Consider the following 22,490-nt stretch of genomic DNA (forward strand, 5'->3'; position numbering starts at 1 on the left):
GAGAGCATCATTGATTCTTGGTATTGGTCAGATTAGTATGGATTAGTTATTCTCCAACTTCGGTATGTTAAAAATCACCTAGGGAGCTTAATTCAGAGCCCTGCCTCACCCTCCAACCAAGTTTGTAATTTTTATGAGCACATTGACCTCTGAGTGCTAATATTTAAACAATGTGGAAATCATATGGTAATCGGTCAGTAGAAGATCAACAATTGGGGATAGAAATGAACCTGGATTTTAGTAGTGCCGACCTTGTGCAAATTGCTCAAATTTACTGAACTTGAGGTAATTGTTCGGCAGATCTATTATATAATAGGTTGAAGGCAATTTTGTTTTGTCATTCTTTAGTATATTTGGAGCATGAGATTCACAGCTTTCATTCTGTCTTCTGGAAAATCAGTTAGCTCTAAGTGCTGTGGTGAGAGCACAGACTCCAGTTGAGGACAAAAGACACATATATAGGAGATAAGGCATTAAAATTATGAGGCAAAATGTAATAGTTGTTGTCAATAGTCCATAAAATGTGTCTTCAAATAGATTTAGGCAATAAAAATTGAGAGAGTATGAGAATGATTGAGAATATTCTGGGATGGAGGAAAGGCTTGAATTGGGCCTTGTGATTACTAGCTGGAGTAGATGAGCTTAGCTGCTTTTAAAATAAATATAAAGATTTATTGTTTGTGCCTGAATTTAAGATGGTTCTCATTTTCACATATACAAAATAATAAAAATATTTTGGTGAGCCTAAATATATAAGCATTTTTAAGCTTGTAGAAGAAATAGTCATTAAGTTTAGCTTATTTTTTTAATTCATTTATTTTTTTATCCTCACCTGAGGACATTTTTCTATTTTTGTTCAGACAGAGTGGAAGGGAGGGAGAGGAAGAGAGAGAGAAACATTGACGTGAAAGGGACACATCGAGTGGCTGCCACCCACACAACCAACCAGGGCCGGGGACAAACTGCAAATCGAGGTATGTGCCCTTAGCGGGAACTGAACCCCAGTCTCTCTGGACCACAGGCTGATGCTCCAACCGCTGAGCCAAACTGGCCAGGGCTAAGTTTAGCTTATTAAGTTATGCATACATATTTAATATTTTACAATATAAAATATCACTTTAGAAATACTACTTTTTTGTATTAATATCATGAAACAACATTATTCAAAACCTTCACATGCATGTTATTAATTTTTGTTTATATGCAAAAATAATTTGTTTTTTCAATTAGTTTACATTCAGTCCTTCACGAGCATTTTAAACATTATTGTCTTCTTCATTACCAGAGTTAGTCTTTAAATTTTCCAGAGCACATGATCTTAATTTTTGCTGAAGTGGTTTGAGATAGAACATTTTATTTAGTTAGTTTTTAAAATATGGTTTTATTGATTGTTTTTAAAATAGAGAGGAAGGAGGAGAGAGATGGAAACATTGGTGTGAGAAACATAGATCAGTTGCCTCCCGCTCACCCCCTACTGGGGATCGAGCCCACAACCCAGGCATGTGCCCTGACTGGGAATGAAACTGGGACCTCTCAGTCCATGGGATGATGCTCAATCCATTGGGCCACACTGGCTGGGCAAGATTGAGCACTTTAAAAATCTGGATATATATTACCTTTTCTGGGAATCTTAATCTCAAAAGTTTTAAAGTCAAAAAGAACTCATTTGCTATTCATGAGCTTTACAATGAAAACCTTTCAAGTGATCTTTAACAGGCTTACTTATAATGGCATCTAAAAGCCTTAATTGTGAGTTTATACACCCCCAAATAATTATGAAATCTGTGTTGAATTTCTTATGCTATCCTTTTTTTTTTAAATCCTCACCCGAGGACATTTTTCCATTTTTTTGCACAGATAGAGTGGGAGGGAGAGAGCGGAAGAGAGAGAGAGAGAGAAACATCGATGTGAAAGGGACACATCGAGTGGCTGTCACCCACACGACCAACCAGGGCCGGGGACAAACTGCAACCGAGGTACATGCCCTTAGCGGGAACCAAACCCGGGTCTCTCCGTACCGCAGGCGGATGCTCCAACCGCTGAGCCAAACCGGCCAGGGCTCTTTGCTATCCTTTTTAACTGATTCTATCAGGATATCTCTTTCTGTATCTAAAACTAGTATTGCCTGAAGTTGTTTTAGGCTCCATGTCTTTTCTAAACAATTTAATGTTCTTCAAAAATAAAATAATTATAAGGAAGGACTCAAATATAGGGTAATTTTGTCTTTTCTTTGGGCAAGTTTTGGCAAAATAACTCAGCCCTATATTCAGTGTCACCATCTAAAATGGACCAAAATATTACAAGTAAGTTAGTGAGATGAAGGATATGGCTGAAGTGGAATGGATAGTGTAGAATAGTGCTGTGCAATACAGAAGCTACTAACTCCATGTAGGTATTTGAATTTAAATTACATGATTAATAATAGTTATTTATTAAATTATAATTCAGTTCCTTGGTCACACTGGCTATACTTTAAGTGATCAATAGCCACATGGGGCAGGTGACTGCAATATGTATATCTAGGGGCATGGACATTTCAGGCAGGGAGATAGTAAGTAACCACAGTGAACCTTGAGTGGGAAACCAGGCCTGGCATTTTCCAGGAACATCAAGAAGGCAGGTATGGCTCAGGGAAGGAGGAGGAGATGAAATTAGAGAGATTACAGTAGTGAAGGAAGAATAAAATATTTTAAGGATATTGTCTTTTTATCTCAGAGTTAAGCCAGAGAGATATTTTGAGTAGAGGTCTGACATGATCTGCCTTACTATGGCCACCCTGATGAGAATACACTGAAGGTGAGCAAGGGCAAAGCAAGGAATTAGTTAGGCTCCTATTGCAATAGTGGAGAAAAAAGAAGATAGGGGCTTGGACTAGAGTGGTAGCAGTGAAATGTGATTAGATTCTGGATGTGTTTTAACATCCCAGCAATCAGAATTTCCTAATGAATGGGAGGAAGGAGTAGTGAGAGAAAGATTGTGTTAAGGATAAGTTCAAGGGTTTTGGCTGGACCAACTGGATAAATGGAGTTGCCATTTATTGAGATAGATACTTTCTTTATTCTGCCTAATAATTGTATTCTTTTTTAAAAAAAATCCTCACCCGAGGATATTTTTCCTTTTATCTTCAGATAGAGTGGGAGGAAGGGAGAGGGGGGGAGAGAGAGAGACAAAGAGACAGAGAGACACCGATTGTGCCTCCTTCTCGACCCTGACCAGAGCTGGGGACCGAACTGCAACTGAGGTACGTGCCCTTGACCAGAATTGAACCCACGGGCTGATGCTTTAACCACTGAGCCAAATGGGCCATGACTATTCTGCTTAATATTGTATTCTTATAGTCTCCTCCTGGTTTCCCAAGGTTTGGGGCTATCTGGTCCATGTGTTATCTACAATACCCAACACAGTTCTTGTATAGAATAATTGCAGCCTACTTTCCTAAATTAAATTGATTTTAGATGTTCATCAACCTCAAATTGGAGGCAGCTATATTCAGGACTTCAGTAACAAGGAAGAGTGTTTTTCTTATGTGGCTTCTTGTAATATAATGCAGATATGGCTTGTTAGCCTTGCTAAACCCCCCAAAATTCTTCCCTTGAATACTGCAGGGTGTCAAGCTATTAAACTTCAGACATTTTTGTCTTTTTCAGGTTTTAGCTTGCAAATTGAATCTAGACATTAACTTACTCCATTAAAATATATAAGTAAAGTTTGAATACATTTCATTCTTATCAACTTTTAAATTTGTTAGAAAATTATTCTTGGCTTTCCAAAGTGTTAATCTTAAGAAGAATAAAATATTTTGTTAATTATGAAAGCGCAAGGTATTCTGAAGTTAGTAGGTCAAATGATTTGGCTGGAGAAAATTCCTGTAGGAGAAATCTGAGAGAAGGCCAGAAAGGGAGGTTTGGAGCCTTGGTTACTAGGCTAAGGAATTTGGACTCGATGTTCTTCTAGCACTGGGAGGATCTGGTTGGGGTAGCACTGATGTTTTTTATGTGGTCCTCCGAGTTTGCAGTTTGGTTTTTCATTCACAGATATTTATTTGACAACGGTGAGTCTCGTGTATACCATTATTAGTCTCAAGATCTGCCTCACAGTCTTTTGTTTTTAATTTGATCCATACTAGTTTTGATTCTGTATGTTGGGCTATTTTGATAGTGATAAATACTTGGAAGGATTTTGTGAACATTTTTTTTTGCATTTGTTGAATAACAGATTATGGTGGAATGGTTACATTTCTTAAATTGTTCTGCTTTTTGTTTTCTTTCTCTTAGAAAAATGGAATTCTAACTTATTAAAACCAAATATTTGGTCTTTAGGAGCTGTTTTAGGATCGCCAATTGGAATTCTTTTCTACTGCAAAAGTAAACATAGGGTTAATAAAAAGAAATTTAAGCCCTGGTCAGTTTGGCTCAGCAGTTAGAGCATCAGCCTGCGGTCCAAAGAGACCCGGTTTCGGTTCCCGCTAAGGGCACGTACCTCGGTTGCAGTTTGTCCCTGGCCCCGCTTGGGGTCGTGCAGGTGGTAACCAGTCGATGTGTCCCTTTCATGTCGATGTTTCTCTCTCTCTTTCTTCCTCTCTCTCCCACCCACTCTGTCTGAACAACAATAAATGGAAAAATGTCCTCGGGTGAGGATAAAAAAAAAAAGATTTAAGTTTTTAGAGTTAGTTGTAGAGCTGTTAAACTACTCACTTTTCTTCTACTTGGTCTCATCATCTTATCTGTAACTGATAGAATATTTTGATGATGGTAGAACATTATTTAAATAGTGAAGAGAGGTAACATCTCTAGAAATAAGTTGTCTGCAATAGGTAAGTGTTGTGAGTTGAAACATTTATATATTTTTTATAGTGTCCATTCTTTGCCTTCAAAAGTTTGTGATTAAAAACAGTTTGTGAATTTAAACAAGAATAAATTTTAATATGGCAGCTCACCTTTATTGAATAATTTACTATGTATCAAACATCACATTTTATGTGTTACCAAGTTTCATAAAAACGTAATGAACAAGTACTATTATCACACCCCCATTTTACTGATGAGAGAACCGAGGCAGAAAGAAATTAAGTAACTTTCTCAAGAATACACAAATAGTAAATGGTGAAGCTGGAATGCAACAGCTTTCTGGTTCAGGAGTTCTCACTTTGAGCATATTTAATAACATGAGTTTATTAAAGATCTGTGCCTTTAGACATTAAGTAACTTGTGAAATAAATAATTTAGGGAGAAATAATAGATGCTGTATGTAATGGCAGAGTAAAAAGTTTTATATAGCTCTCTAAAATTTATCCTATTAATGATCTAGTTATTCCCAGAACTGGATGTGCATCACAATCACTTGAGGAGTTTGGGGGGCAGGAGTGGGGTTTCTGGTCCCCATTCCAGACCACTTGAAATGGAATCATTAGGGGCAGGATTTAAGTGTTTCTGGATTTGTAACCCGCCATGAGGCAGCACGTTACAACATAGATTAAAACAAAAACACTGTGTAATGGTGATGGATAATATGGTGGCTAACATTTGTAGAGTACTTTGTAATATCTCATATAATCCTTATAATAACCTTGTGAAATAAGTTGGTATTATTACCTTCATTTTATAGATAAGGAAACCGAATTTTAGAATAGTCAAGTTAATATGACCAAAGTCACACTGTTGGTAGTTTTGTATAAAGGTAAACATAACCTAGCAATTGTACTCTTAAGTATTTATCTAAAGAAATGAAATTTAGGGGACGTTTTGGTCCAGCCAAAAACCTTGGACTTATCAAATTCTACACTTAACATGGATTCATTTTATCACCAGTAAAGTCATTTTTTAAAAAGAGAACCATATGCCTTGGCCGGTTTGGCTCAGCGGTTAGAGTGGCAGCCTGCGGTCCATAGAGACCCAGGTTCAGTTCCCCCTAAGGGCATGTACCTCAGTTGCAGTTTGTCCCTGTCCCTGGTTGGGTTGTGCGGGTGGCAGCCACTCGATGTGTCCCTTTCATGTCGATGTTTCTCTCTCTCTCTTCCTCCCACTCTATCTGAACAAAAAACAAAAAAAAATGTCCTCAGGTGAGGAAATAAATAAATAAATTAATTAATTAATTAGTTAATTAATTTAAAAAAGAGAACTGTAAAGAAATCCACTTCAAACACACCAAAATGGCTGAAATTAAAAAGACTATCACCGACAATGATGGGGAAGTTTTGGAGGACTGCAATTCTCATACATTATTGATATGAATGTAAAATGGTACAACTACTTTGGAAACAGTTTGACAGTTTTATATAAAGTTAAATATACACTTAACATACAGTCCCACAGTTCCACTCTCAGGAATTTACCCAATAGAAATAAAAACCTGTCTACCAAAGACTAGTACTACTTTTCACTTATCCTCTGGTTTTAGTTGAGACCTTTTTTCCTACAGGAAGCTTTCTCTGAGCCTTCATCAAGTCTCTGTGTGGCTTTTCTTTGGTCTCCTAGCATCAGTCATTTAACGAATAACCATTGGATGTCTTTTATGTGCTAGACCTGTGCAATGGGGATTAAGAGGTGAACAAACTTGATAACGTTTTTTCCATCATCGAGCCTACAGTCTAGTGAGAAAGACAAACATAAAACAAATAATCGCCAAATAAATAATTAACAAATTATATGAAGGAAAAGCACAGGGTTCTGTGTAAGAGTAAACCTACTTAGATGGGGGTTGATCAAAGAAAAAAAAAACCATTTAAGTATATTTAACAGAAACCCTTACAATTATTAAGACTTAGACAGACAGAGAACCAGAAAACAGCAATGCGAATGATACAATATCTTCAAAGGCTGTAAGAAATAGAAGAACTTGATGCCTCTGAGGAACAAAAAGGCAGGCCTATTTTGGTTGAGGTTATAATGTTAGCTTATTATACAAATGAGGAACCTGAGGCTCAGTGAACATAGAATATACTAAGGCTATCAAACTAATAAATGGGAGAGGCTAGATTCAAACTTCGGACTTTATAAATCCTTAGTGTTCTTTTTGTTAGACCTTGGCATTCCAAAGTGAAAATTTGAATACATTCTTTCTAAATTATGGTATTTTGTTTCTTTTCTAATACCATAGAACATTCTCTTATCATTTTCTATTTTTTTTTTTTTTTTAGCAAAGTAGATATTTTACGTAGAACTATTGCTGTCAACAAAAAAGGGATAATTGACCTGCCACTAGGCAGAGATGCTTCCATTGAATTTGTGGCTTTGAAAACTGATTTTAACATTTATTTGACTCAAAGGATTTATTGAGCCTCCAGAGTTGTCAGGGCTGTGGCATCTACTGTGTACGTTAATCTGTAGATGTCTTTGTGGGGTTTTTTTTTTGCAAGTAGAGCATTACAGCTCTCAAAATTCATAGCAAGCATCTTACACTCTATTTCCATTCAACAGTATAACATTGTAAACTTGACCCACCTCTGGCAAATATTTAAGGTCATATTTCACAAAATACACAAACTCCTTTTGGTGATTGATTTCCAGACAGCTGATAAACATTGACGTGTTCGCCCCCCCCCCCCCCTTTTGGGGAAAGGGAGGGAAGAAGTTGATCCGATACAAAGACAAAGTTGGATAGGACATTATTTTCCTCCGGACAGTCTTCTCTGTTACCATGCAGTGAACTGCCCACAGTCTAGGATATACCAGCCTGTTTGCTTAGAAGTCTTCAAAAACATCCATGTCATGTCACATCCATATCATGTGTTCTAAGTAATTGGTGACTTGTTAGCTTAGAGACCAATTTTAGGAATGTTTTATATGAGGGAACTTCCCCAGTGATGCCCCTGCTTCCTTTTGTGATCTGATAAAATTGTGGTGGTATGTTTGCCAAAGAACTTTTGCCTCTATTTTTCTCTTTTAAACGTTCTTTTCAAAAATAATTATTATAACATGAAATAATTATTAATAATTATAACATGAAAGAATACATTTAACTTTGAGCTATTTTGGAGTATTTCATTTGTGATTTTTTATCTTATTCTTCTCAACCTGAGGATGAAAACAATATTAAAAAGATTACTTACAGGTATTGATTTTTACTTGTTTTGACATCCTTAAACATTGTTGTTTTTGGTATTTTGCTTCAATTAGAACTGTGAAATTAAGCCTCTTATGACTCAAAATGTCTGGATATTATTATGCCAAATACATGTTTTAAAATTCTTCTAAAATAAGGTTTTATTGGAAATTGAGAGACATTTAATAGATGATATTAAGGAAACTGTTAGAATTTTCAAAATATAGTTATTTCTTTTTGGCCAGTTTTCTCAGTGGTTAGAGCATCCGTGCACCAAGGGGCTCTTCAGTTCCTGGTCAAGAGCATGTACCTGGGTTGTGGGTTTGATCCTGGCCCTGGCTGGGGCATGTGTAGGAGGCAACCAATTGATGTGTCTCTCTCACGTTGATGTTTCCCTCCCTCCTTTATATTCTCTCTAAAAAAATCAGTAGAAAATATATCCTTGGGTGAGGATTGAGATACACACACACACACACACACACACACACACACACACATATATTTCCCTTTAAATGTTCACTACTCCACTGCAACCCACATCTGAACATTTTTCTATTTCTTTAAATGGCCTTCTCTTTTGCCCTCGCCGTTTTGTCTCAACGGTTAAGAGCATTGGCACACGGATCGAAGAGTCACAGGTTCGATTCCGATCAACGTACCTCGGTTGCTGTTTGTCCCCGGCCCTGGTTGGGATTGTACAGGAGGCAACCAGTTGATGTGTCCCTTTCACGTAGAAGTTTCTCTTTCTCCCTGTCTCTTTTCCTCTCCCTCCCTCCCACTCTATCTGAAGATGAATAGAAAAATATCCTCAGGTGAGGATTAAAAACAAAAATTAAATGGCCTTCTTTTTTTCTCTCTTTGCAGGCAGCTATCAATGGTGTAATACCCCAGGAAAATGGCATTCTACAAAGGTATGTTATAAGGTCCTTAAAGGTAAGAAGAGAATTTAGCAAAGCAAAAAAAGAGACATTTATTAATTTTTTTTTGCTCTACTCTTTGTTAGAGCATTTGATCTTTGGTGTATAAGTTCATTTTAATATAGTTACTATTCTTTCAGACATTTTTGTTAGTTGTATTAATTTCCTAAAGTCTCAACTTTCAACCATATAATGTTATTTCAGATTGGGTGACATCATTTAAAAAAATTTTTTTTTTAATCCTCACCCAAGGACATTTTTCCATTTTCTGTTCAGACAGAGTGGCAAGGAGAGAGAGAGAGAGAACTATCGACGTGAAAGGGACACATAGAGTGGCCGCCTCCTGCACGACCCAACCAGGGCCGGGGACAAACCGCAACCAAGGTACGTGCCCTTAGCGGGAACCGAACCTGGGTCTCTCTGGACCACAGGTCAGCGCTTTAACCAATCCGGCCAGGGCTCTTTTGCTTAATATACTTTATAACTAGAGATTTAGTAGTGAATTGATTTCTAATAAGGTTACTGTGATATTTGGGGTATAACTTCCATCAGAGTGGGTTTTTCTTTGTGTTTGCTTATTAAATTAAAGCAATGCGTCATGTTCACAGAAGAAAGTCATTTGTAGGTAGGAATAGTCTTCAACTATTTTCCTTCCTACTGACTTTTCTTCTTCAGCTTTGAAATCACTGTTAATTCAGTATAACTGAAAATTCTTCTGTATGGCTACTGAACACAGAAAAATTAAAGAGGGCTCTTTGTATTTATTCATAGGCTCAAAACAAAGTGGAAGACACAATGCTAGGAATGGTATATGTTGGCAATTAAAGGATCTTTGTTTTGTATGTTTGCTTTTTGTAGTAAAGTTGAATGTAGTCTATGAATAAAAGTGACTCCTAATTTGTCATTTTATATTTTAATAGAGAAAATAGTTACCAAAAAGAGTTTTTTTGTTTTTTTTTTAATTATCTTTTTGGAGGGAGAAGAACCCAATCCCTGCTTTATGCTTTATAACTTTTTTGAAATCATATTTTTGTGAATTTAAAAGTGGGAACATGTTTTTTTTTAATATATATTTTTATTGATATTTAGAGAGAGAGAGAGATGGACACATTGATTGGCTGCCTCCTGCACGCTCTCCCACCCCCATTGGGGATCGAGCCCACAACCCAGGCATGTGACGGAAATCAAACCAGTAACCTCATGGTCCATGAGTCGATGCTCAACCAATGAGCCACACCAGCTGGGCTGTTTTGTTTTGTTTTGTTTTTTTTCATCCTCACCTGAGGACATTTTTTTTTTTCCATTTTTTGTACAGATAGAGTGGGAGGGAGAGAGAGGAAGAGAGAGAGAGAGAGAGAGAGAAACATCGATGTGAAAGGGACACATCGAGTGGCTGCCACCCGCACGACCAACCAGGGCCGGGGACAAACTGCAACCGAGGTACATGCCCTTAGCGGGAACCGAACCCGGGTCTCTCCAGACCGCAGGCAGACGCTCTAACTGCTGAGCCAAACCGGCCAGGGCAGGAATCTGGTTTTTAATGTATCCATAAAGATTAAGGGCAAAGAAACATTTTTAAAAAATGCTTATTAAATTCACTGCACTACATAATTGACATATTTTCTTATTTAATACTCATTACAGACCTTAAGAGAGAAACATGTTCATGTATCGTAGATGAGGAAACTCAAGGTTAGAGAGTTTATATACTCTTGCTCAAGGTCACTAGTGTAGTAGATGGTGAAGTCTGAATTGTTTCCTTTTAAAAGCCTGGCCGGTTTGGCTCAGCGGTTAGAGTGTCGGCCTGCGTTCCCGAGAGACCCGGGTTCGGTTTCCGCTAAGGGCATGTACCTCGGTTGCAGTTTGTCCCCGGCCCTGGTTGGGTCATGTGGGTGGCAGCCACTCGATGTGCCTCTTTTACATTGATGTTTCACTCTCTCTTCCTCTCTTTCCCTCCCACTGGATCTGAACAAAAAAAATGGAAAAATGTCCTCAGGTGAGGATTAAAAAATAAATAAAAATAAATAAATTAAAAATAAATAAATTAAAGTTATGCTCTTTCTTTTATACCACTCTGTTCTCTTCAAGATCAGTAAGGCAGTCATGCAACAACCTTTGTCTTAAGATTTTTTTTCCTTCGGGTAAAAATGTTGGGCTTTAATACTTGTACATAACATCTTTCTCCCACAACTTTGTTTTTACATTTATTATTTTAGTTGTAAGCAAGTAAAGGCGGATATTATTATCCCACATTTTACAGATAAAGACAATAAGGCATGAAGTGACTTGGCTCAGATGCTACAATATGATGTTGATAGAGTCAGGAGTATAAGCAATCCAAGGCTTATTTCAGTAGACAATATATTGCTAATAAACATATTTATAAAATGTGTAACTTATGCAGTCACAAATGTAAATCATTCATTGTCATAAAAACCAAATGTGTGTACATGTATATTTATTATATCTTGGTATAGTATTTTATATATTTATCTTATTGACCAGAGCCTCTTTAAAAATTAATTTTGGAGATAGTTATTGTTAGGAAGAAATGCTAATGAATTACAAGTAATTTCTAAAAGAGAGCAGATCTTATGTTTTCTTTTGGTTAATCCTCACATGAGGACACGTTTCCATTGATTTTAAGATGGGGGGAGGGGGAGGAGAGAGAGAGAGAGAGAGAGAGAGAGAGAGAAACAAACAAACATCAGTATGAGAGAGACACAGTGATTGATTGCCTCCTGCATGACCCGAACCACAGCCGGGGATCCATCCTACACCCCAGGTACATGCCCTTGACTGGGAATGGAACCTGTGACCTTTCGGTGTGCACACCAGTGCTCTAACCACTGGCCAAACTGGCCAGTGCATGTTTTCTAAAATTTTATGAATTAATAGTGTAATTTCACTCTTTGACTAAATGACTGATATTTATCAATTCATATTTATTTTATTACACAGATGTACTGTATATTTCTTTGTCCATTGTTTAATTCATTGAGGAAACCTAGAGTAGACAGGGCTTGTTTTCAAACTTTGAACATTATGATTTCAGTATATATAAATGCCAATGTTTTCTGATTTAGAAAACACCTATTTTGGCCACTTAGTTTTATTTGTCGTCTCTGATACCCATTTAAAATATTTGATTTTTTTTTTCTAAAAACAAGTTTATTTTTTAAACTGTATTTTTTTGTACTTAGAGATTTTACCATGGGATGGACTTTTAAAAATTGAAATACACAAGTGTAGAGTTCCTGTTTACTTTGCTGTTCTTCCCTGTCTTCCAAGGACCTGTATGATTTGTAGAGGAAAGTTGAGTAAGGGTAAAAATACTCTTCTAGTTGAAGTTTAGGTCTAAAACAGATTTCTGTATAGAGTTACCCTTACCAATCATTGTCCTTTTTAAAATTATTTTTTTTATTAAAAATTTATTTTAAATTACAGTTTACATTTTAAATTATTGATTAACTGGAAAAGAATACTGAGAAGGTCAAATTAAAGGAATGTAGTCTTCATCCTATAATGAAAAATTTTAAAAATACTTTTTTTTAATCAACAGTTTTGATGCCTTTGCACTGTTTGGATGACATTGAACATTAGTCAAAACTTATAAGTTCATTCATTAACTAGTAGTCCCCTGCTAGTTTTTTAGATTGCTAATGAAAAATTCTAATGTAAGTTTATTTTTTATTGATATTGAAATAGAATAATTATAGCCAACAAGCAAATTCTCAAGTGATAAATTTTAAAAACCGTCTTTGTGGCGGATAACCACACCAAATAGTCTGCTCTTATTAGAAATGTCAAGCTATTTCCAAGAATTAGAGTTTGATAAAGAGAGAAAAAAAGCACACTAGGGATTTCAAACAGATTGAATTTCATATAAGCAATCAGTTACACAGATGTGGAGCAGGTTAAAAGAACAAAAAGGGGATACCAGTATAATCTTGATATAACGACTTCAGGAAACACTTGGACCACCAGGCCCAGATGAGGGTGAGTCCCGCTGGTCAACAAGGAAAGGAACCTAAGGCGAAGCAAACTTACAGCTGCAGCATCCTCTGAGAAGGGTGACAGAGCCGGGACTGTGTAGGTTGGGTCCATAGCACCCATTCCAGGAGGCCTGCCAGGATAGGTCTGCCTGGGAGAGCCCCCTGCTGATCACTGAAGGGCACAAAGCCCCTCCTAGTACTGGTAGGGAAAAGGAAAGAAGTTGGGAGAAGTTGAGGTTAATAGAACTTTGAATCTCAGGAAAGGCCCTAGGAACCTGGCCCCAGACATGCGAGAAAGAATTCCTGCTCAGCTGATACTGGTACATCTAACAGGATGCAAAAGCTTTTTTTGAAGTACTGAAAGAAGTTAGTAGCTAGCACCAATGGCTGATGCTGAAACAAATCGGATGCCCTTGTTATGGTGATGTCATGGTTAGGGTGATGTTGATAGTATCAGTGTGCAAACTGGAACAAGAGAAATTTGTGTGTGTCTCTGCACACGCATACATGCTGCTACAGTTCTTGTTTCTGTTACTGGTCATACAGCCATGGTTGATATTTATCAGTTTCTTCTTCCACTATTTATTGTATATTCCCTTTGCCAGCACCTCAGATATTCAAGATTCTTTATCTGGTGGGACATCTCAAATATTCATTCTTGAAAGATCAGAATCCTCAGGGGACCTGCCTTTTAAAAAAAATTGGTTGTAGTTTCCATTAACTCTTATTATTGGACATGACCCAGAAAACAGTCCATTGTGTAGCAGCAACCCAATTTTTTTCTTGTAACCACCCCAGATAGTACCTCCTCCTTTGCTAGTTGATTCAGTAGCATGAAGAGTACAAAGTGGCCAAGTGACATTCTCAAATTCTAATTCAGTGGGAGTACTGTGAAAATATTACTTTTTTGGGAACACGATCTCTGAATTACCTAAGCAAAAATTTGGTAAGTTATTAGGCATAATAGGAGGAACCACTACTACCACTTAATTCTCGTACTCTTGTTTTCTGGGAGCATGAGAAATCCACTGTGTTTTGGTCAATGATGAAAGCATATACTACATCTTTTCAGGTGGAACACCAAGCTTTGAGGGTGATGTCCCCCAGCCTGTGCCATAACTGTCTTTAGCAGGCCATTCCACTGTTCTATCAAGCTAGTTGCTTCTGGGTAATGGTATACGCAAGTGATGCCAGTGCTACACTTAGTTATCTGATATATTGATGGGAAGTACAAGGTACAGGAACTGACCTTATATCCTGACATGTTTCTGACCATTGGACCGCAGAGACTTCATCAAGGTGTCAGGCCCCTACATTTTTGTGGTGTGTGGCTCCTAATCTCTAGCATGCATTTGTCTTGCCAAGCATTCAAGTACTTGATACTTCTGCTCTTCAGGACCAATCCACAGGTGATCAGGATCTCTCCAGACTAGATTAGTATGACAAAGAGCAAGAGAGTTGACATAATCTCCAGGAAAAGACAATGAAGATATATTGACTTTTACCCTACTGGGTGAAAGCAAAGTGCTTGTCATGGTGCTTGCAAGTTTTTTAGAGGAAAAAAAATGTATATGTAAGATTATTTGCTCCTCTTATCACTCCCTACATCATAACCCTATCTCCATGGATTTCAGAAGGCCAATATAGGATGTCTACCAGTTATTGAGATGTCTCTTTTAATTACACATTCAGGCTGTAAGGAGAAAACTACTAGGTAGTTTGACAGATTGTTTGAACCCAGTGTGAGTGGATTTGGGCCCAAACTTTATATACTACCATAAACTTCAATTTATACCCCCAGGAATTAATATTCAATTTAGAGTTAGCATCTAGTAATCTAAAGATCTAGATATTTTCCTTTTATCAGTACACAGACACCCTCCTAAATGGCTGCAGATCTCTGTGGGGAAGTCTTAGAGGAAAATTTATAATATATACATGTGGCTCTGTTGCATTGTCTTTGGGGGAACCATGGACTTTATGTCTGAACCAACTTGCATTTGGAAACTGGGAGTGTCTGTAACTTTCCATTGTGGTTAGGGAACTTGGAATTTAGATGGTCAGATCTAGGTTTTCTACTGTATATAGATCAAGTAATATTTTAGTAGACTGACTTTTAATTTTGTCCTTAGAAATACTATGTTCAGTTAAGCACAACTAAAGATCTCTGCAGGTTGAACTCTTATGATTGCCTTTTTTGTCTATTAACTAATTGCTCCCATCTTTTTCTTATTAAATTCTGCCATTTGACCTCTGCACTCTGAGATCTTATCATGCTCATTAGGGAGTCTTTTTCAGTGGTGCCATGTCATTCCTAATCCACAGAACATAGCCACTACAGAATATTTCAAGAATGCAGATCCCCTTAGTAATGTATTTCTCAATGCTTTACTTCAGTTTCCTCTGGGACCTCATGGACATTGTGGTAGGAGGATGTGTCTGTAATCAGATTGTACATGGTAAATCTACTCAAGCATTAGTATTTTTTTAAGCATCTTGATTTCGTGTATATTTTGCCAGGAAAGTTTGGGCATTTCATCCTTACTCAATGGAGATTCCTTTGAGACTTAAGTTTCATTCAGCCAACAAACAATTAGAGGTACTTGAAGCTGCTTAAGCAAACATGTTATTTAGCCCTATCAAAACTCTTGTGGTCAGACTCACTGCAAATTCATTTTCATAAGTAATCCCTAGGTTTTTGCTGATATAATTTATGGAAAATCTTATAATTCTTTTTAGATATAAACTATCTTCTCTCAGTTAAGACACTGTACTTGTTTTCTTGGAGCATGCCTAGATCTGATTTTAGAGGCAATAAGGAATGGTGGGGGTGAATATCCTTTTTTTTGAGAGTGGATATCCCTTTCAAGGCAACTATCTTCGTTTTCAGTCAAGAGGAGGGCTAACCTTTTCAGTTGTGGGAGGAGGAGCTGTTTCTGCTTACAAAAGAAATTTAGAAGGGAATCCAGGGGTTCCAGAGTCTAACCATCTGAATCCACTCAGGTATACCCATTTCACATCTTAGGGTCCCACTTCTTCCAAAACAGTGCCTTAACTTTTACAAAAGAGACTTAGTTGTATATTCAAATTTCATTGTAATTATGCAAGCTACAAAATTAAGTTTTGGGTCTAAGTCTCAGCAGGATCATACCCATGATTACAAAAATAAAAAAGTTTTCAAAGGGTCACTTCAGAAGCCTTGTAGCTTTCTTATCATGACTTGAACTGAAAGTTAAAAATCCTAAATATATCATTCTCTTCTCTAAGCTCTTCATTAGAGTCAGAAGTAGCCCATAGTCCCTTTTTGTCGTTATTACCACCATAATGGTCGTCAGATCATCATTTCTTCTCCGTAGGCACTTGTTTCAAAGGCATGTGATCATAATTAACTACAAGTGATGATGTAATTAATTATTATGCCTATTATGGCTTGGGTCATTCATATCCCATTTTCCATTAGCAAGGTGCTCAGCAGTGCATTGAAGGTCAAGGACATAAGCCAATTCCTGAATCATATGTTTCCTGGGACACCTCCATTATCAAGGAAATGAAACCACACTAGGGTATTTCAAAAGAGGGAATTTAACGAAGGATTGGTTAAGTAGGTGTGGAAGACTAAAAGAGCAATAAAAGTAAAACTGAATCAACCTGGATATGATAATTGCTTCAGAAAGTTTTCACTCTTAGATCTAGGGAAGAAGGGATTAACATAATTTTGAAGTTCAGAGGGAACCCCTTGGCACTGAGGATTTGACCTCTGGAGTACATATTGTCCATCTACTACTGATATCTCTGAGGAGATGTCAAGAAGTTGGTTATAAGATTGCTGATAAAAAGCAGAAGACAAAGCTACAGGGTGAGCTGATTGAAATGTATGCAAATAGGAAGAAAGAAGTTGTTCCTCTTCTCTTTCTAATTACTAATCTTTATCTAGAATTCTCTATTGGCAGAATTTATCAGAAAATAATATGCCAAAGGGAAATACAGGGTGGAGCAAAAGTAGGTTTAGTTGTTCGTATGGAAAATAATACAATTAATAAATAATGATACAAGAATAAACTGTTTTGCATACTCGTAACTGTAAACCTACTTTTGCTTTACCCTATATAATTTTGCAGAATCCTAGCCCCAGAATCATAGAATAGATTATAGAATGGTGAATTTGGAGTTAAGAAAACAATTAAATCATTGACCAGCCCATTAACTTTAGCTGTTTTTCTTGGGTTCTGAGAAGTTGTGACAAAACTTAGAGATATAAAGTATCATCATTGCACTAATTCTATTCATAGATACTTAGGAGCTCACTTTTGCTTCCAACAGTGACACTCTTTCCTGTGTTGGACATTTTCTCTGTTCGCATGTCTTCCTTCCAAGACTACTTTCCTTGAATCTGACAACTGAGAGAAAGGGTAGATTTTTGTCTGTGGATCAGTGATTACTATAGTATCTGAACTCTGGTGAGATCTAAGCTAGTCACTTTTACACTTTTTGGACTATGACCTACAATGAGAACTACCTGGAATCTAAACTACACAGACACAAATATGTACTAGAATAAAAAGTGTTATGAAACAGTATTTAGTACTACTAACTATTGAGTGATACATACTGATGATTTCTTTTCTATTCTATTCTATTCTATTCTATTCTATTCTATTCTATTCTATTCTATTCTATTCTATTCTATTCTATTCTATTCTATTCTATTCTATTCCTATAGAGACAGATCACAATTCACTAAATCAGTTATGTAATCTATAATTTGGTAAACACTGATTAAAGTAATATTGTGAAATGTAAATATTTTCTCCTGCTTAATTGTATGAACAGTGCTTGCTTAACTTGGCGTGTTTTGGTCATTCTTTTTGTTGTCCCTTTTCTGGTTTCCAGCTTATTGTTTTTTCTTAAATTCTGGGTGAGAAGAAAGATGTTTTAGACTGAACTTGTAGTTTTGGTGGTTATGGAAGATTATCTATCTATCTATCTATCTATCATAGTGTTTCAATGGAAGCATTACATATGTTCACTTCATTTCTACTTTTCCCAGTGAGGAAAAAAGTGACAACATATGATAAAGTAAGTCAGAGAAAAACCACATTCTTTAGTTTGTCAAATATTTGAATATCCTCTATATATAAAATTTTGAGCTCAGGGCAAAGGATACAGCCATTAAGCACACAAATGTTGGCTTCACCCATGTGGAACTTATATTCTAGTGGGGACTTAAATGTCAAATGATTAATTATACAACTAAATATATAGTTATTGACAGTGGTGAGGAATTTGAACTCATCTGAGATAGTAAAACAATCTCTGAGTTGATAAACATTCAGTCTGAGATATGAAGGGTAAATATAATTAGCTAGAAAAAACATGGGATTTAGGGATGGGATGGGAAGGAAAGAATAGTCTTTGAAGGTATAATCTGTGTTTCCCCATGAATCAGGATCAAGGTGAGACAGAAGAAATGAAAGGCTGTTGTAGCTATTAGCGTAGAGAGATGGAGATAGCATAGCACAAGATAAGACTGGGAAGGTAGATAGGTTCAGATCATGCAGGACCTTGTATGCCACTTTAACTATATGAAGAGCAAAGGGGAGTATTGAAGAAAATTATATGAGGATATTTCTGTCTTTAATTTCAGTCTAGTGGTAATGGATTGAAATACAGGGGAGATTAGGACATTTTTGTATTAGTCCATATAAAAAGTGATTGTGGCTTAGAGTAGGCTGGCAGCTTCAGAAGGGAAAGGTGGTGACTTATCTAAAAGATATTTAGGAGGTAACATTGAAAGGACTGAGTAGTTGTGGGAGCTGAGAGAGAAGAAGGGGTCAGATATAATGCTAGAGGTTTCTGGCTTAGGGAGCTGATAATGAGGAATACTGGAGAAATATCAGGCTTGGAGAAGCATTAATGAGTTACAATTGGATATACTGGGTTTGAGATCTTACTAGGTACCAGGTGTTGTGTTAAGCTTTTCATACACATTATCTGATTTAATCCTTACAAATATAATTAGTTTTCTTAGAACTAGGATTTCATTTTTATTTTTTAAGAAGGGATATAGTTGAATATATTTTAATGTTTTTGAAAAGAATCCAAGAGAAGGGAATGTTGAAAATACTGGAAAGGAAGGAAAAATAATCCATAAAGTAAAGCCAGTGAGAAGATGGTTTTAGATTTTGCATTGATAGAATGAGGTCTTCTCTATTTTGTAAGAAGAGAGAAGGAGAGTGCATATGTGGGTAGTTTATGGATTTGATGTCAAAAGGGTACGGGAATTTTCTTTTGATGACATCTCTTTTTTCTGCAAAGTAGGAAAAAACATTGTCTTTTAAGACTGAGGAGTAAGATGGGGAGAATGGAGGTTTAAGGAAGATGAAGTTTCAAAATAGTTTTTGTGAGAAGTAGAGTTAATGAATCAAATAATGATTCATTATTTGAGTAAGTAAAGAAGATACTGTTCTTAATTCACAGAGTTTAAAATGATGTTTTATCAACATCATAACATAAGACAATAATCTAATTAAATGCTAAATGATATGTGTGGTACTGCTGATGGACATAGAAAAACAGGAATAGGACAAAGAATAATGTGGTCTTTAGTCATTTGGAAAGATTTCATGGAGGAAGTAGAATTTAAGGTTAGGCCTTGATGCATGGGTAGGTAAATTTCATAGGAAAAACAACATAAACTGTGGAGCAGGTCCTTAGTGGTAATCTGTAATGATTTGGTTGATGATAATCCTTCTTTTATCTCAATATTTCAGTGACTATGGAGGTGAAACTGTACCAGGACCTGTATTTGATCCAGCAAGTCATGCAACTCCAGCTCCTGCTCCTTCTTCCTCTTCGGCATTTCGACCTGTAATGCCATCTAGGCAAATTGTGGAAAGGCAGCCTCGCATGCTGGACTTCAGAGTTGAGTACAGAGACAGAAATGTTGATGTGGTACTTGAAGATAGCTGTACTGTTGGTAAGGTTTTTTCCTACCATAAAGCCTTCATAAATAAACAGTTCATTAGGTAAACATTGTTTATATTTTTTTCTTTTGAGTTGACTGCCAACAAGAAGGCGAAAAGGTAAATTGAAACTATTTTCTTATACACGTTATTGTGCTCTATTTTTAAATGCTCTGTTGAGGTTGAGGTAAGTTTGAGAATAATTTTTTTTTTTTTCCACACGTATGGAATGGTATATGATGCTGTTTTAGCACAGATGCAAATTAAAATTCTAGGAGCTTAAAAAATACCATAATAGTTAGGTACACTGCATATCAGACTTTATAACTGAAGCTCATTTACTATTTATGAGAGAAGAAATAAGACATGTTTCTATTACTCCTTCTTTCTACCATCTGGATAAATGCTTCAGTACTATTCTTTCAAAGTAAACTCAAAGTATATGCCTGCCATTTTTTTTAGATAGACTTTACTAAATTTCTATAGAGAAGCTATGTTGAACTCATGTTTGGTTAAGATTATTTGATCCATGTTTGTTGTAGAACCAGAAATTGTATTAATTTCTATTTTAATGTAGTTTTGCCTTAAATCTAAATACCAGATATTTCTGATATTTCGTCTTTGTTTCTTTTTGAGGAGATTCTTTCCTAATTTTATTAATTTATTATAGAGTGAATCAAGGCTGCTAAAAGAATGATCATTCTCAAACACTAATCAGATTGTTATTCCCTTACTTAAAGCCATTTAGAAACTTCCCATTGTTTTTTTTTTTTTTTTTTTTTTATCCTCACCTGAGGACATTTTTCCATTTTTGTTCAGATAGAGTGGGAGGGAGGGAGGGAGAGGGAGAGAGAGAGAAAGAGAAAGAGAAAGAAACATCGACATGAAAGGGACACATTGAGTGGCTGCCTCCCGCACAACCCCAACTGGGGCTGGGGACAACCTGCAATCGAGGTATGTGCCCTTAGCGGGAACCAAACCTGGGTCTCTCTGGTCCACGGGCCGGCGCTCTAACCACTGAGCCAAACTGCGTGATGTCTTTCCATTTATTTGTTTCTTTAATTTCTTTAAGCAATATTTTGTAGTTTTCACTGTGCAAGTCTTTTGACTCCTTGGTTAAATTTATTTCTATTATTTAATCTCTTTCGATGCTATTATAAATAGAATTAATTTCTTAGTTCCCTTTTTGGATTATTTGTTGTTTGTGTATAGAAACATAACCAATTTTTGTATGCTGATTTTATATACTGCAACTTTGCCAAATTTGTTTATTAGTTCTAATAGGTTTTTTGTTGTTGTTGTTTGTTCTTGTGGAATCTTTGGAGTTTTCTACCTATAAGATAATATTATCTGCAAATAGAGATGATTTTATTTTTTTATTTCTGATTTGTATACTTTTTATTTTTGTTGCTTAATTGCCCTGGTTAGGAGTTTCAATATTATATTGAATAGAAGTGGTGAGAGTAGTCTTTTTTTGCATTGTTCATGATCTTCAGAGGAAATGTGTTTGGTTTTCATCATTAAGTATGATGTTAACAGTGGGCTTTTCATGTATAGCCTGTATTATGTTGTGGTAATTTCCTTCTGTTCCTATATGATGAGTTTTTTAAATCATGTAATGGTGTTGAAATTGTCATAAACTTTTTTTGCATCTATTGAGATGATCATATGATGTTTTCTCCTCCATTAAGTTAACATAGTGTAGCACATTGATTGGTATTCACATGTTGAACCATCCCTACATCTTATGGATAAATTCCACTTGGTCATGGTGTGTATAATCCTTTTAATAAGCGTTGAATTTTTTCCCCTAGAATTTTGTTGAGGATTTTTGCATCTATATTCATCAGAGATACTGGCCTATAGTTTTTTGTTGTTTTTGTAGTGACTTTGGCTTTGGCATCATGCTAATATGTTGGCTTAATGAAATGAGTTTGGAAGTGTTTCCTTCTTTTACATATTTGGGAAGAGTTTGTGAAAGATGTATGTTAAATATTTGGTAGAATTCTCCTGGGAAGCAGTCTGGTGGTGGACTTTTCTTCGTTGTTAGGTTTTTGATTACTGAATCAGTCTCATTACTAGTTATAGGTCTGTTCAGATTTCCTGTTTCTTTATGATTCAGTCTTGACAGGTTATATATTTCTAAAAATGTATCTATTCCTTCTAGATTATCTTGTTTGTTGGCATATAATTGCTTATAGTAATCTCTATGATCCTTTTATTTCTGTGGCATCCTTTGTACTCTCTCTTTTGTTTAGGCTAAGTTTTTTTCATTTTGATCTTTTCAAGCATCAGCTTAGTTTTGTTGATTTTTTACCAATAGTTTTTTTTATTATTTTTTCATTTATTTCTATTCTAATCTTTATTATTTCTTCACTTCTGCTATTTTTGGGCTTAGTTTGTCTCTCTGTTTCTAGTGATTTGAGGTGTAAAGGTAAGTTTTATTTGAGATATTTTTTAATTTAGGTATTTATTTCTGTGAACTTCCCTCTTAGTGCTGCCTTCCCTCTATCCTATCAGTTTTGGTATGTTGTGTTTTTGTTTCCATTTGTCTATTTTGATTTTTTCTTTAACCA

At 36.1% G+C, this 22,490-nt stretch overlaps 1 protein-coding gene across 7 annotated transcripts in view; it reads left to right on the forward strand.

Moving 5' to 3' along the window:
• Positions 1 to 22,490, forward strand: part of FAF1 (Fas associated factor 1) — a 447,925-nt gene that overhangs the window by 92,811 nt on the left and 332,624 nt on the right. For all 7 annotated transcript variants that reach the window (XM_036255377.1, XM_036255373.1, XM_036255376.1 and 4 more), the window contains exons 3-4: positions 8,905 to 8,951; positions 19,723 to 19,928. In XM_036255377.1, the coding sequence (XP_036111270.1) occupies positions 8,905 to 8,951; positions 19,723 to 19,928 (253 nt within the window). The remainder of the gene's footprint in view (positions 1 to 8,904; positions 8,952 to 19,722; positions 19,929 to 22,490) is intronic.

Source organism: Molossus molossus, unplaced genomic scaffold, assembly GCF_014108415.1.
Source record: "Molossus molossus isolate mMolMol1 unplaced genomic scaffold, mMolMol1.p scaffold_m16_p_12, whole genome shotgun sequence".
Lineage (NCBI taxonomy): Eukaryota > Metazoa > Chordata > Mammalia > Chiroptera > Molossidae > Molossus > Molossus molossus.